Source organism: Pongo abelii, chromosome 19 (assembly GCF_028885655.2).
Source record: "Pongo abelii isolate AG06213 chromosome 19, NHGRI_mPonAbe1-v2.0_pri, whole genome shotgun sequence".
Classification (NCBI taxonomy): Eukaryota; Metazoa; Chordata; class Mammalia; order Primates; family Hominidae; genus Pongo; species Pongo abelii.
In genome coordinates this window covers 71,691,779-71,707,718 of record NC_072004.2, presented here as the reverse complement: position 1 = coordinate 71,707,718, position 15,940 = coordinate 71,691,779, and the positions used below count along the sequence as shown (strand labels likewise).

Below are 15,940 nucleotides of genomic sequence, written 5' to 3'. Positions count from 1 at the left end.
ATCTAAGTCTTGTTGCTCCTAAAGTAAGTCTGAAAGGCAACCAACTAAAGAAAGAAGAAATGTAGGACTTCTTGATAACCCAAGGCCATAACATCCACCAATTTCAAGACTCAGTTTCTTCCCTGGATAGGGAAGGCTGGTTGAGTCTTAACCCAAGTGAGAACCATTGATATCACAGGGGTTAGTCCTCCTGCTACACCACTGACCAACAGGAAAGTTTGTGTCTCCAGAGTGGACACATCCATAAAGAGGCCAAACCCAGTCAAGGTCTAAGCATCTGATGGCTATAACTTTGCTTCTTTGAAAAATAATAAAAAGCTTCTGACCTCCCACCAACAGCCAACCTGATTTCAAAGAGCCAAGAGGCATCTCAGATTCGTCAACATTCCTTTAATGAGCTGAGAAATTTTCATGGTAAACTCAGCAGCTGAGTAACAGGATGGTGGCACCACAACAGGTAGATAATCAAGGCTGGAGGTCAAAGCATTGGAGCCAACACCCACCCAGGATGGGGTATAAAAGGGCTGGGAGGAGAGGAGGCTTCAGTCTCAGTGGCTCAGCCTTCCCAGCTGATCTGAAGCTCCTGTGCAGCCTCAGCCCAACACCATGACCTCTTCCTACAGCAGCTCCTCATGCCCCCTGGGTTGCACCATGGCTCCTGGAGCAAGAAATGTCTCTGTCTCTCCCATCGACATTGGGTGCCAGCCTGGGGCAGAGGCCAACGTTGCCCCCATGTGCCTTTTGGCCAACGTGGCACACACCAACCGAGTCCGTGTGGGGTCCACTCCCTTGGGCCGCCCCAGCCTCTGTCTGCCCCCTACCTGCCACACTGCTTGTCCCTTGCCAGGGACCTGCCACATTCCTGGCAACATTGGAATCTGTGGGGCCTATGGTGAAAACACCCTGAATGGCCACGAGAAGGAGACCATGCAGTTCCTGAATGACCGCCTGGCCAACTACCTGGAGAAGGTGCGCCAGCTGGAGCAGGAGAACGCGGAGCTGGAGGCCACACTCCTCGAGAGGAGCAAGTGCCACGAGTCCACCGTGTGCCCTGACTACCAGTCCTACTTCCGCACCATTGAGGAGCTCCAACAGAAGGTGAGGTGTGGGATCGCTTGGGTGTGCTGGGTCTGAGATGGCAGAAGGTAAGACAGGAGGAATCCATATAAGGCTCAGAGAGCTTTGGGTTCTTGGTTTCTCTTGAACATGAGCATAGACACCACACGTGGAGAGGGAGCCTAGGGCATGATGCTTGTGTGTGAAACGTCTTCCTGTTCTCCTCAGATCCTGTGCAGCAAGGCCGAGAATGCCAGGCTGATTGTACAAATTGACAATGCCAAGCTGGCTGCTGATGACTTTAGGATCAAGTAAGTCAGGCGGAGGGGGGCCAGGGTGACTCCTTCCCCACCCTCCATCCCAATGCCCAAATACTTGTTGAGTAAGGGAATCATTGTCCTTTCTTCCTTGCTAGATTCTCCACAGTAAAATTTTCATTACAATCAAAGCTGATGGAAGATGGAAGGGAAAACTCCTCATTAATCCAAGCATATATGTTTGTTCTCCTTCATTTATTTCCCTAAAATGGAGGATAAGGCAGCCTGAGTTCATTAACCAGGAGCAAAATGAGGTGATTTCAAGGATGAACCGAGCAAGACAGCCATTGGGTTTCATATATAAGTCAGAGGAGTCACTTAAAGATGAGTCTTTGTCCAGATTTAATTATGGAGCCCTAAAGTACCAGGTATAAAGTACCTAGGCAAAAATGAGAGAGGGGAAGACAGCTGAAAGCAAGGGATAAGGAGCTGCAGATCACCATCAGGCACCTGGCTATTCTTATCTTTGGTAACTGACAGCCCCTGCTATGGCATGAGCGACTGGACTGGGTCCCAAGATGCATGATCTTAGGCAAGTCAGTTGATCTTCCTGAACTGCAGTTGCCACAGAATACGAAGGCAAAAATGTATATTGTGCAATGTAGTGCTGTGATTGCTTCATTAGACCATGAGCTCTTTGAGAAGAGGGGCTGGGTCTAATTCACCTTTGAGGCCAGAGGGCTAAACAGAGTGAATAAATGAGGATCCAAGTGTGGGAGGTACGAAGCCAGGGCAGCCGAGAGGGGCTCTTGGGGGCATTCTTTTTGACCCCGTACCTCCTGTGACTGAAGGCTGGAGAGTGAGCGCTCCCTGCGCCAGCTGGTGGAGGCGGACAAGTGCGGGACGCAGAAGCTCCTGGATGACGCGACCCTGGCCAAGGCCGACCTGGAGGCCCAGCAGGAGTCCCTGAAAGAGGAGCAGCTCTCCCTCAAGAGCAACCATGAGCAGGTGTGGCCCTGGGCGCTCAAACTCCTGGGGAGGGCGCTGGGCAGACAGGGGAGCTCCCTAGCCCTGGGGCTCTCAGAGCATTGCCTGGGCTCAGCTGGTATCAGGATGGAGGGCTGAGGTGGGTCTGAGGGTCCAGAGGGCCTCTGTGGAAAGTGCAGACTTGCCTTGGGCATGAGGAAGGTGTCCAGGTGGGCTCTCCCGAATGCACTCTGGGCAAGACTTTCCCATTTGCTTGTGTGTGGGACTCCCCTCCTACTGCTTGCCAGGGACGGGGTCCTGGTGCTGTCTGCTCCATCAAAGACCTTCTCCTCACGCAGGCTGTCTGTCCCTTCCTCATTTCTGCAGGAAGTAAAGATTCTGAGGAGTCAGCTGGGAGAGAAGCTCCGGATCGAGCTGGACATTGAGCCCACCATTGACCTGAACAGGGTGCTGGGGGAGATGCGGGCTCAGTATGAGGCCATGTTGGAGACCAACCGCCAGGACGTGGAACAGTGGTTCCAAGCCCAGGTGAGCAGGGGGGTACAGAACCAGCGGATACCTGGCCTCTATCTGGGCAGGGAGGTGACCATGTCTCTCTGTGCTCTAGTCTGAAGGCATCAGCCTGCAGGACATGTCCTGCTCCGAGGAGCTGCAGTGCTGCCAGTCGGAGATCCTGGAGCTGAGATGCACGGTGAATGCCCTGGAGGTGGAGCGCCAAGCCCAGCACACCTTGGTATGTGTCCTTCACCCTCACTGCACTGCAAATGCCCGGTGCCATGGCCTAGGAGCATTTTATTTTGGAGGTCTCACTACCCAGGTTTCTCCCACCTGTTATCACCATCAAAATTTGAGGCATGTAGCAGTTTCCCTTGGGGCCTTGTATATTTTATCCCCTTATTTCCCACTACAGAAGGACTGTCTGCAGAACTCCCTGTGTGAAGCCGAGGATCGCTTCGGCACGGAGCTGGCCCAGATGCAGAGCCTCATCAGCAACGTGGAGGAGCAGCTGTCTGAGATCCGGGCCGACCTGGAGCGGCAGAACCAGGAGTACCAGGTGCTGCTGGACGTGAAGACCCGGCTGGAGAATGAGATTGCCACGTACCGGAACCTTCTGGAGAGTGAGGACTGCAAGTACGTGTGATCTGGGCAATTCCTGGCCAAATTATTTACTCAATTCTGATGAGGTCCTCAGGGCAGCAGAAGGACTGTCTCTACGTAGAATGAGGCTCTCTGTGCACTCCTTTTCAGTGAGTCATTGCCCTGTCCTGCACACTCCATGTGGTTGACAGAGTGACGGAATGACCATCCACTTAGAGGACATTTACCAGGTCTCCACCGGGGCTGCTTGGGGTAGCCATGGACTGATGAGAGTAGACACAGGGTCGCTGCTCAAACAGGAGATATGTCCATAGATCCAGCAGATTTTTGGACTTGCTTTTCTTTTCTTAAATTCTTCCTAGGAATTTTTATTCTATAGGATAACTTTAATCATGGAAGGCATTTAAGAAACCACTTGTCTAGTCTAACCCTGGAGGTGCTCACTAGATGCTAATGGTCACAGGGTCCAGCTGGGTCCATGTTCTGTTGTTTTGCAGTGGGGATCCCTTCCTCATGCCCCTGCATGGCACTGAGACCCCATTCATTTCTTGCCTCTCACTTCCCTCACCTTGCTGTCTCTCTGCAGACTCCCCTGCAACCCGTGCTCCACGCCTCCCTCCTGTGTGACTGCCCCCTGTGCTCCTCGCCCAAGCTGTGGCCCCTGCACCACCTGTGGGCCCACCTGCGGAGCCAGCACCACCGGAAGCCGATTCTGAATTCCTGTGGACCCACAGGGGCTGGCTAAGGCAAGGGATACCCAAAGAGAGATGCTTGTTATACCTTTAGAAAATCTGGCTTCTAACTTTCTGTATGTATAGGCCTGTCCAAAGGCTATGAGATACCAGGGACAGTGGAATCTTGAAGGAAATCTTTCCTTTCTTGCTCTTGGTTTTCCCAGGTGAGCTCTATGCCCTCAGTGGCTGGATTGCAGCCACCCATGGTGGCTCAGAATATCTGGATTGGAGAGGCATAAGGTTGAAAAGCATTTTGGAGTAGGAACACGGCGTGATTTAAAATTGCACTTGCACTTCAAGAACACCAACTTTAACTTGAAATTTTTATAGTTTATGACAAAGAAGTGAAGAACAGACTTCACTGTCTGAGATTTCCCACATTTCTTGGGTTGCTTCTAACATTGGCAGCCTGGATTATGGCCCTAGGGAGAAGGAAATAGAACCAGAATTGTACCTGACCCTGTCTTTTCTAATTCCCTTCTCCTATCCTCCTGCCTCCCTACCTTGGAAGCTGATTAAGTGGAAACTTTCCTTGTATCAAATCCTGAGTTTTCTCTACTTCAGGGTTTCTAGCTTTGACAAAGGACCAGGCTTGCCTTTTCTGTGGCAACACAGCCTCTTACCTATGGCTTCCATAGCTTCTTGCTATGTGAAAGGAACTTTCAGATTAAGAAATTTCTCTTTTTTTCTCTATAAATTCTGACTCTCAAGACTTGTCTGGCTATAACCCCTGTCCCTGTCTAATTCTCCCAGTCTAAAATCTAAACAATGACTTCATTTTTTTCTAGTACTTTCTCCTGAAGTATTGAAACCTATTGATTTAATGGGTAGAGATTTGCTAAGTATGATGTGCTTCCACCTCTTCTCTTCATACTCTCTACCTTCCTTACCACGATTCAGCCACACTGGCCTTTCTGTTCCTTGGACATGCCTGAAGACGTGTCCCTGCTCTTCCTTTTCTCTGGGGTGCTCTTCCCCCTCCTTATAAATGTTCAGGTCAGCGGAAATGTTCCTTCCTCTGAGAGCTCCTGCTTGGCCACCAGCCTAAAGGACTCACAACCCTGGCACTCTGTCCTGCTGATTAGCACCTCCAACAGCTGAACTTGCCTCTGTATCTATTGTTTTCCCAATCAAAATCCTTACCCAAGATTAGCAATTGTTCATTGCTGCATCCCCAGAGCCTAGCCCACTGCTTGGTACATAATAGATGCTTAATAAATATCTGTTGAAAGAATGAACATGTCTAGTCCTGACTTTATCTCTGACTTGTTGTGGGGTTTTCGAATCATCACTTCACACGCCTAAGCCTCAGCATTTTTTTTCCTGAGATAAAATAGGGATAATGTTATTGTTCATACTTATATCCCAGATCTGTCATGGATTCTAAGATAACAGAAATAAAAATACCCTGAAAAAGAGAAAGCACACAAAGAAACCTCACCCGGAGCCAGTATTGATTGTATAATATTTAAGGAGTGCAGGGGCTGACCCACATGGCCAGGTTTAAGGGCCACCCGTGACCTCAGGCTTCTTCTTATGGGCAGGTAAATAAATTTCCTCTAGCATCTAAATTTAATCAGAAGCAAAATGGTGCACATAACAACTTGCTTCCCAGAGCAAACTGTATTTGAGTATTTGCATTAGGCCAAAGAATGAGAAAACTTTCTTTGAGGGGCAGAACCTTCTAAGCAACTCCTTTCTATTGAGTCCATCCAAGGAGAGAGGACTCACTTTCATGGGTGGTCTTGTTTCCATTTTTCCCCTTTGGGTTCACCAGGGTTAAAGTGATGGGAGAACACACCTCAGTCTTGTGAGGCACTCAGTAATTCCAAGGGCCATTATGATCCCTGCAGGACTTCAATTTGGAGACTTGGAGGGAATGCAGATTAGGCCCATTTGTGGTCCTGATTTCTGAATGCGATTACCAGCTATTTTTCGTTGGAAAAATAGCTTGAAGTTTAGCCTCACTCCTCATCACGTCTTGTAGCTTCATCGGAGAAAAAGCAACCGGGGATATGGAGAAGTGACATGGACTGCTGATGTCAGAGTAAAGGCATGGTTCAAGCCAGCCTCCTTTTCCTACGGAAGGAACTGTCTGGTTGCATTTGGGGGCTTCAGCTTGCAGTGCTAAATGTGGGCCTGGTGGTAAGGCGTGTCCTTCTGGAAGACCCTTTCATGCTACCAAGCCATTTTGTCTGAAGCTAATTGGCTAGGCTATGTTATGAAGCAAAAACAGGAATCTTCCAGGAAACTGGCTTTTTTTTTTTTTTTCTTCATGATCTGAGCTAGAAAGCTCCCTCTACAGGGGTGACTTTTTCTGAGAAGAGAAGCAAATGAACATGGGACCTGTTGTGTTGATGTGCCCCTTGGAGATGCTACTTTTTAGGGAAGAGTCTCCTGCTTCAGGCCAGCCTCAGCCTCCTGACTGTACCTTGGTAGATTTTTTATTTTATTTTATTTTTGCTCCTCTCATACTTTAATGAGGAATTTGACCACAATTCTAGTATAAAGATTTCTTGCCTTACTACGAACAGCAGCATCTACATCACCTGGAGCCTGCTTTTGCTTTCTTTCTCTTTGATTGTTAAAATAAACATTTGAAAGTAACTGGATGGTTTTCGAATGGAGTTTTATATAGCAGTGGTTTCCTCCTGCCTGGTGTTAAAGGCTGTCTCCTCCCTCTGAGAACAGAGTGCCGCACTACAGCACTCTTGTAGGGCAGACATCATAACTGCTTCTAAAAGACGAAGTTCACAGATGTTAAATAACTTGACTGAAGATATGCATTTAGCAAGTGTTTGAGCCAGGACTTGGACCTAGATTGCTCTGGCTGTAAATCAACTCTTACTGTATCACATCACCTGAGTATCTCATCTGTGTTTCTTCAAGCGGCTCTGAGTTGCCTTTTAAAGGGAGATCCTGCAATGTGAGCCTTGGATGCCCGTGTTTCTCAGGGTCACCGACATAGTGTGATTTGGAAAGGAGATAGACGTGGGTTTGTTTAGCACAAGACTTATAGAAGGACAGTTATAAAAGTCAGTTTCCTGAACCAGCTACCCTACCCTGAGCTCATTGCTACCCAACTGTTGCTAAGTGCTTTGTCTGTGTTGAACATTTCAAGGGTCAATATCAGTGTTTGAGAAGGGTTAAACACCGGCTCTTGAAGACAGAGTATGTCATTAGCAGAGAAGAGCCCTTCCCAGTGATGTAAAACCAAATAAGCTGGCCCTTCTCTTTCCAGAGACTGCCTGCGCGAGTGGTGGGGTGAAGCAGTTGTGGGCTTAAAGGCGGCCAGACAGCCAATTTATATAATTCTCTTCTTTTCATAAAAGGACATAAGTTAAATGCAAAGTTAAATGTGATCTGCCTTTGAATGTTCTGTAGGACTTTTCATATAAATAAATTTTTAAATGAAAACAAGTCTTGCCTTAATTCTGACTTGATTTAGCACCACGGAGTTTAGAAGTCAGGGATTTTGTATCATTGGTGCAACATGCTATGGTTTGGCTTTATACTGTGTCTATTCATGTACGCATGCAGGCATTCCCTCAGCACACAGTTACTGAGTATCACCATGTACCGGATACTGTGAAGGATAATACTGAGTATGATTTGCTCCAGAGCTGAGCTCATTTAGTCACTTCTGTTTTTATTGATTGAGTGCTTCATTATGTCAGGTAATGTACTGGGAATTACAGAGATGAACAAGACAAAAGCAGTAAGACAAAATTCCTGTTTCCCAGGGACTTCCAGGAACACTAACAACAGAATGAAGAGGGTTACATCAAGGTAAACTATGGGTCAATATGTGTAGAGAGAAGAGGAACTGATTGAATGCTCAGTGAAGCTGGAGAAAGCTTCCCCTTGAAGGCATCTCTTGAGCTGAGAAATATAAACTCTCAGGGGTAGACTTGACCTTCAGAACCTTTCAAAATCAGAGTATTCAATACTACTGGATTTTTTTTTTTTTTTGAGATGGAGTATTTCTCTGTTGCCCAGGTTGGAATGCAGCTACGCTACCTCAGCTCACAGTAACCTCCACCTCCCGAGTTCCAGCAATTCTTCTGCCTCAACCTTCAGAGTATCTGGGACTACAGGCATGTGCTACCACGCCGAGCTAACTTTTGTATTTTAGTAGAGATGGGGTTTTGCTACTACTACTACTGCTACATGTTGGCCAGGCTGGTCTTGAACGCCTGACAGGTGGTCTGCCTGCCTCAGCCTCCCAAATTGCTGGGATTACAAGTGTGAGCCACCAGGCCCAGGCACAATACTATTGTATTTTTAATGAAGAAAATGAAACAGGGTTGTCAGTATTTCCCTATTTTACTGCACATAATTCATGAAGTGGGCCAAATAAATAGTTCTACAATGACTTATTCAGAATTTAATATTTTCCCTAATTCCTAAATCATTCACTCTTCAAGTTCCCAGGATTGTGCTTTTCTCCTTTCTACTAACTGCATCTTTGCCCCATGATCATCCACAGCTTAACACCCATAGGAAATGGTCCCCTGAAAGATACAGAGGAATGGACTGAGGAGACATTGAGGGGAAATCCATAGGCTGAAGGAGGCACAAAACAGTAGAGATTGTTCCTGGCTTAACACCCCAAGGACTTCTATAGGGTACCCTTATACTTTTTATCCTTATACTTCTGTCTATGTAAGTATGTCTATAGGATAAATTCCTATAGGCGGAAATTATTGGTCAATAGTGTATGTGTGGGCACGGTGGCTCACGCCTGTTATCCCAGCACTTTGGGAGGCCGAGGTGGGTGGATCATGAGGTCAGGAGATCGAGACCATCCAGGCCAACACGGTGAAACCCAGTCTCTACAAAAAACACAAAAATTAGCTGGGTGTGGTGGCAAGTGCCTGTAGTCCTAGCTACTCAGGAGGCTGAGGCAGGAGAATTGCTTGAACCCGGGAAGTGGAGGTTACAGTGAGCTGAGATCATGCCACTGCACCCTAGCCTGGCAATACAGTGAGATTCCGTCTCAAAAAAAAAAAAAAAAAAGCATTTGTAATTTTAACAGATACTGCTGAACTATTTTGTAAAGAGGTTGCACAACTTATTCTCCCCCTCAACAGTGTATGAAAATGCATGTTTTCTATATTTTGCTACAGTCATGACATTAATCTATTTTGTTTTATTTTACTTTATCATAGAAAGAACACCTAACATGAGAGCTACCCTCTTAATAAAACTTTAGGTGTACAATAAATTACTATGGACTCTGGGTATAATGCAGTACAGTAGATCTCTAGGCCTTACTCATCTTGCTTGACTGGAACTTTATGTTCATTGATTAGTACCTTTCCATTTCCCCTTTCCCCACAGCCTCTGGAAACCACCATTCCACTCTTTGATTCTATGAATTTGCCTATTTTAAATACCTTGTATAAGCAGAATTATGCAGTATTTGTCTTCTGTGATTGGCTTATTTCATTTAGCATACTGTCTTCAGGGTTGAATCTGACTATTTTAGATACCTTATATAAGCAGAAACATGCAGTATTTGTCTTTCTGTGATTGGCTTATTTCATTTAGCATAACATCTTCGAGGTTTATTCACATTGCATATTGCAGAATTTTCTCCTTTTTAAAGGCTGAATGGAATTCCAGTGTTTGCACATACCAATTTCTTTTTCTGTTTATCTGTCAATGGACATTTAGATTATTTCCACATTCTGGCTGTTGTGACTCCTGCTGCAATAACCACAGGAGTCTTAACATCTCTTTGAGATCCCGATTTCAATTCTTTTGGATAAATACCCAGAAGTGAGATTGTTGGATCATATTGTAATTCTATTTTTAATTCTTTGAGGAATATCCATACTGCTTTCCATAGTGGCTGCATCATTTTGCATTTTCCCAACAGTGTGCAATGGTTCCAACTCTTCTATATCCTCACCAATACTTGTCGCCTTTTTTTTTTTTTTTTTTTTGATAGTAGCCATCCTGAGTGGTGTGAAGTGATGTCTCATGGCTTTGATTTGCATTTCCCTTATGGCTAGTGACTTTGCATTTTTTCATATACCTGATGGCCATTTGTATGTCTACTTTAGAGAAATATCTATAGAAGTTCTTAGCCCATTTTTAAATTAAAAAAAATTTTTAATTTTTTACAGTTGAGTTGTAGGACTTCTTTATATATTTTGGAGGCTAACCCTTTATCAGATATATGATTTACAATTCTTTCTCCCATTCAGTAGGTTGTATTTTTACTCTGTTGTTTCTTTTGCTGTGCAAAAGCTTTTTAGTAAGACTAAACTTCTGGTCTTTGCTAACTTAAATAAGTAAAAGATAAGTAATTTATTAAGCATTTTTGAATTATGAATGGTGTAAGCATGTAAACACACCAGTAAAATCCATTAGAAAACACAACACTCATTTAGTGCTTACCATGTACTCTGTGCTAGACACTATTTTATGTGATTTACAGGTATGATTTTTTTTAAAACTTAAATCCATTAGCTAGGTGCTATTGTCACTCCATTGTGCATAAGCAGAATTTGAGGCACAGAGAGGTCAAGTCACCAGCCCAAGTTCACATAGCTAATAAGTGGTAGAACCAGAGTCTGAACCCAGGCAGGCTGGATCCAAAATTCATTGTCTTAAACCTCTACTATGCTGCATTAAAGGATTTTGTAATAGGTCTTGGTATGAGGTAAATAAGAGGAAATGTCCTGCCTTAGCATGTAGATAAAGAAACTCTAGGATCAGGGAACAAAGTGGGGGAGGGGCAATGAAGATAACTTTTTCAGTATTTAGTCTCTGATGACCTTAAGACCTGGGATAAGAATAAGGCAAACTAGGCAGGGCGCTGTGGCTCACTCCTGTAATCCCAGCACTTTGGGAGGCTGAGGTGGGTGGATCACCTGAGGTCAAGAGTTGGAGACCAGCCTGGCTAACATGGTGAAACTCCATCTCTGCTAAAAATACAAAAAATTAGCTGGGTGTGGTGGCATACGCCTGTAATCCCAGCTATTCAGGAGGTGGAGGCAGGAGAATCTCTTGAATCCAGAAGGCGGAGGTTGCAGTGAGCCAAGATCAGACCACTGCTCTCCAGCCTGGGCAACAAGAGCAAAACTCCATCTAAAAAAAAAAAAAAAAAGAATAAAGCAGAATAATAATTTAAAAAATACTTAAAATCAAACCAAAATTTCCCAAGTAACTAGATTTTAAAATCCTTAAAGTATAATAATAATAAAAAAGGATATGAACAAACACTTCTCAAAAGAAGACATTTATGCAGCCAAAAGACACATGAAAAAATGCTCATCATCACTGGCCATCAGAGAAATGCAAATCAAAACCACAATGAGATACCATCTCACACCAGTTAGAATGGCAATCATTAAAAAGTCAGAAAACAACAGGTGCTGGAGAGGATGTGGAGAAATAGGAACACTTTTACACTGTTGGTGGGACTGTAAACTAGTTCAACCATTGTGGAAGTCAGTGTGGCGATTCCTCAGGGATCTAGAACTAGAAATACCATTTGACCCAGCCATCCCATTACAGGGTATATACCCAAAGGACTATAAATCATGCTGCTATAAAGACACATGCACACGTATGTTTATTGTGGCACTATTCACAATAGCAAAGACTTGGAACCAAGCCAAATGTCCAACAATGATAGACTGGATTAAGAAAATGTGGCACATATACACCATGGAATACTATGCAGCCATAAAAAATGATGAGTTCATGTCCTTTGTAGGGACATGGATGAAACTGGAAATCATGATTCTCAGTAAACTATCGCAAGGACAAAAAACCAAACACTGCATGTTCTCACTCATAGATGGGAATTGAACAATGAGAACACATGGACACAGGAAGGGGAACATCACACTCTGGGGACTATTGTGGGGTGGGGGGAGGGGGGAGGGATAGCATTAGGAGATATACCTAATGCTAAATGACGAGTTAATGGATGCAGCACACCAGCATGGCACATGTATACATATGTAACTAACCTTCACGTTGTGCACATGTACCCTAAAACTTAAAGTATAATAATAATAATAATAATAATAATAAAAATAAAATCCTATTTAATAGAAAAGAAAATGGTGACTTTTTTTTTTTCAAAGCCTGCTGAGGTGGACTTTTGAAATGATAAATGTGTTTCGGGGTATCCTTCCTCAGACTCTGTTTTCACTCAGCAAGTCTGAGAGCCTTGTAGGCACCCTGGTATCAGTACACCCCGCTGGTCGTGGTTTGCAGATGTTTTCTTGGCATAATTCACATCAGGATGCGGTGTGTGGGCAGCCCCTGTTTCCTTAGGTGTCTTCAGAATTTTTCCTCTGCAGCTGGAGCAGGTGGTTGCAGATGGACTCACACCCTGTGGGCCGCCCAGTGCCTCTGCTTCTGTCTCACTCAGAGATGTGTCAGAATGGTCAGACTCAGAGATGCGTCTGCACTGTGGCACCAAGTGATGCTCTTCTGAACCCAGTGTTTCCCCTCTGCCTGAAGACAGATTACAGCTCAAAATCTTTTACTCCTGAAGAGAGAAGAGGTGGCCCCTGTGAAGGAAGGAGGGCTGCAGGACTACCTCTCTCTTCTGTCTTCATCTCTGATACTTCCCTTCATGCAACTTGGCATATATGTTTGTTTTCAGGGGCTAGAAACTCTTTTTAAAGAGGAGCAAGAGGGCCGGGCACGGTGGCTCACGCCTGTAATCCCACCACTTTGGGAGGCTGAGGTGGGTGGATCATGAGGTCAGGAGTTCAAGACCAGCCTGGCCAACATGGTGAAACCCCATCTCTACTAAAAATACAAAAATTAGCTGGGTGTGGTGGCGGGTGCCTGTAATCCCAGCTACTAAGGAGGCTGAGGCAGGAGAATCGTTTGAACCCAGGAGGTGGAGGTTGTAGTGAGCCGAGATCGTGCCATTGCATTACGCTGCAGCCTGGGTGATAGGGGGAGACTCTCTCTCAAAAAAAAAAAAAAAAAAAAAAAAAAAAAAGGAGCAAGAGGAGGCTCATCTGTTCATCTGCGATGTCAAGGATGGGCTCCTTCCCACCTACACAGCTGAGTACATCCCAGACACCTGCCTCAAGCCTTCCACCTACTGCCCGTTCCTTTGAGACCAAAGAAAATCAGAAGAGCCCTCTGCTTTACAAAGGACTAGGCAGTGTCTATGTCATTATGCAAAATGGACCATGCAGAGCCCAAGCTTTGGGGAGGTGTGTCAGGACGCAAAGGATGCAAAGCTTCAGCTGCGATGCTTAAGAATTAACAAGTGTCATATGTTCTGAGACGAAAGGAACCATGATTTTAGCCAATGGGATAAAATCCTGCCAGAGGATAGGGTCAAGAGAGGGTTCCTATTTAGCAAATCAAAGGGAACAATTTTAATGCTTCAATTCTCTGGATTATAGTGATGCTATGTGTTGAGGCGGAAGATAGGAACAAAGGGATCTTTGAAGATGGAAAATGCAGATTGCACCGAGAGGCCTCTGAGGGATGGTCTGGCAGGGAGAGGCCCTCTAAGGATTGCCCCAGTAAAGAATGAGTCATGGCTGATCTCAGGGCCGCTGGAGCCACAGCTGACCCACAGTGGGTTTTCCTCTTGGGAAGAATTCCAGACCCCTTATTTCTCCTTGAGAGAATTCCAAGAGCCCAGGTTTCATCAACACCCTCATCCCCTGACTCCCTTGTGGTTTTCATGGGGGTGCGTGTTCAACTTTTTCTCAGAGCAAAGATGTATTTATGCTCTTTAAAAATATATGCACACAGTTTTATATATAATGCGGCATCACACCTTTTAGGGCATTTACTCTTACTTTATACATTCAGATATGTTTTTTTTTTTTGAAATACTTCTTAAGGCTACACAACAGGACAGAGAAAAATAAACAGGAACATATTCAACAATTACAAAACATGATATGATAAAGAATATAAAGTACTAGTTTCCTTTCAATACTTCAAAAGATACGTATATAAACTTTAAAAAAAATGCTCAACATCACTAATGATCAGGAAAATGCAAATCAAAATCACAATGTGATACGATCTTACTCCTGCAAGAATGGCCATAATCAAAAAAATCAAAAAACAATAGATGTTGGCGTGGATGTGGTGATCAGGGAACACTTCTACACTGCTGGTGGGAATGTAAACTAGTACAGCCACTACGGAAAACAGTGTGGAGATTCCTTAAAGAACTAAAAGTAGAACTACCATTTGATCCAGCAATCCCACTACTGGGTATCTACTCAGAGGAAAAGAAGTCATTATGCTAAAAAGATACTTGCACACACACATTTGTAGCAGCACAATTCACAACTGCAAAATCGCAGAACCAACCCAAATGCCCATCCATCAGTGAGTGGATAAAGAAACTGTGGGCTGGGCACAGAGGCTCACACCTGTAATCCCAGCACTTTGGGAGGCCAAGGCTGGTGATCACCTGAGGTCAGGAGTTCAAGACCAGCCTGGCCAACATGGCGAAACACCTTCTCTACTAAAAATACAAAAATTAGCTGGGCATGGTGGCAGCACCTGTAATCCCAGCTACTCGGGAAGCTGAGGCAGGAGAATCTCTCGAACCTGGGAGGTGGAGGTTGCAGTGAGCCGAGATGGTGCCACTGCACTCCAACCTGGGTTACAAGAGTGAAGCTCTATCTCAAAAAAAAAAAAAAAAAAAAAAAAGAAAGAAAAAAAGAAACTGTGGTACATATATATGATGAAATACTACTCAGCCATAAAAAGGATGAATTAATGGCATTTGTAGTGACCTGGATGAGATTGGAGACTATTATTCTAAGTGAAGTAACTCAGGAATGGAAAACCAAATATCATATATTGTCACTGACATGTGGGAGCTAAGCTATGAGGATACAAAGGCATAAGAATGATACAATGGACTTTGGGGACTTGGGGGGAAGGGAGCGGGTGAGGGATAAAAGACTACAAATAGGATGCAGTGTATACTGCTTGGCTGATGGGTGCACCAAAATCTCACAAATCACCACCAAAGAACTTACTCATGTAACCCACCTGCGCCCCAATACTTATGGAAAAAAACCCCACCACTTATGGAAAAAATACCACCTGTACTCCAATAACTTATGGAAAAAAACCTAAACTTTTTTTTTATAAGTAACATCACAGATGCTCACATCTTCACATGCTTTTAAGTATTATTTGTACTCAGTGTGTAAGACTATTATCATTTTTCATACATAAAGTTTTTTTAGCTGTGTAACAATACAATTTGTAATCCATTCAAGTAAATTCAACCCCAAAGTTGTTGCTTCCCAGCATTAAGACCTGCGCCCACCCCTCTTCTAAGATTTTCTAAAACTTGTATTTCAGGGGAAAAAAGTGTAGCTGAAGGGAATGCATATTTGATGCATATTTGGCTACACTATTTCTGTTTACTGTATTTTGCTTCCTATTTTATGTCTAAATCCTATTATTTTCATTTAAAATCTTAATAATGGCTCATTTCCAGTATGTCAATTTCAAAGACTTAAGGTTTTGCTACTAGTATCAGCCATTTACTTTCCCACTAATTGGGATTTTTTCTTTTTTTTTAAAGAGGTTATTTATACTCTTTTAGAGCTTGTCCCATGGTCCTTCTGGTTTCCCTCTACCACTTGGGAGGGATGACTCCTGGCCACACCCCCATTAGTTGACTTGTTTTCCAGCTCTACTGGAAATCTCTGGGATTTGGGATATACAGTCAGAATGTTTCTGTCAACGTCAGACCACATATATGGGCGGTGGTCCCACAAGATTATAATGATGCTGAAAATTCCTGGTCTCTAGTGATGTGGAGGT

At 44.3% G+C, this 15,940-nt stretch overlaps 1 protein-coding gene across 1 annotated transcript; it reads left to right on the top strand.

Moving 5' to 3' along the window:
• Nucleotides 1-606: 606 nt before the first annotated feature.
• On the top strand, nucleotides 607-5,370 carry LOC100443946 (keratin, type I cuticular Ha8). The gene is made up of 7 exons (XM_002827549.5): nucleotides 607-1,098; nucleotides 1,285-1,367; nucleotides 2,165-2,321; nucleotides 2,667-2,828; nucleotides 2,908-3,033; nucleotides 3,211-3,431; nucleotides 3,985-5,370. Exons 1-7 carry the CDS (start codon nucleotides 607-609, stop codon nucleotides 4,112-4,114), a joined length of 1,371 nt encoding a protein of 456 aa, XP_002827595.1. The 3' UTR covers nucleotides 4,115-5,370.
• The last annotated feature ends 10,570 nt before the right edge of the window (nucleotides 5,371-15,940 follow it).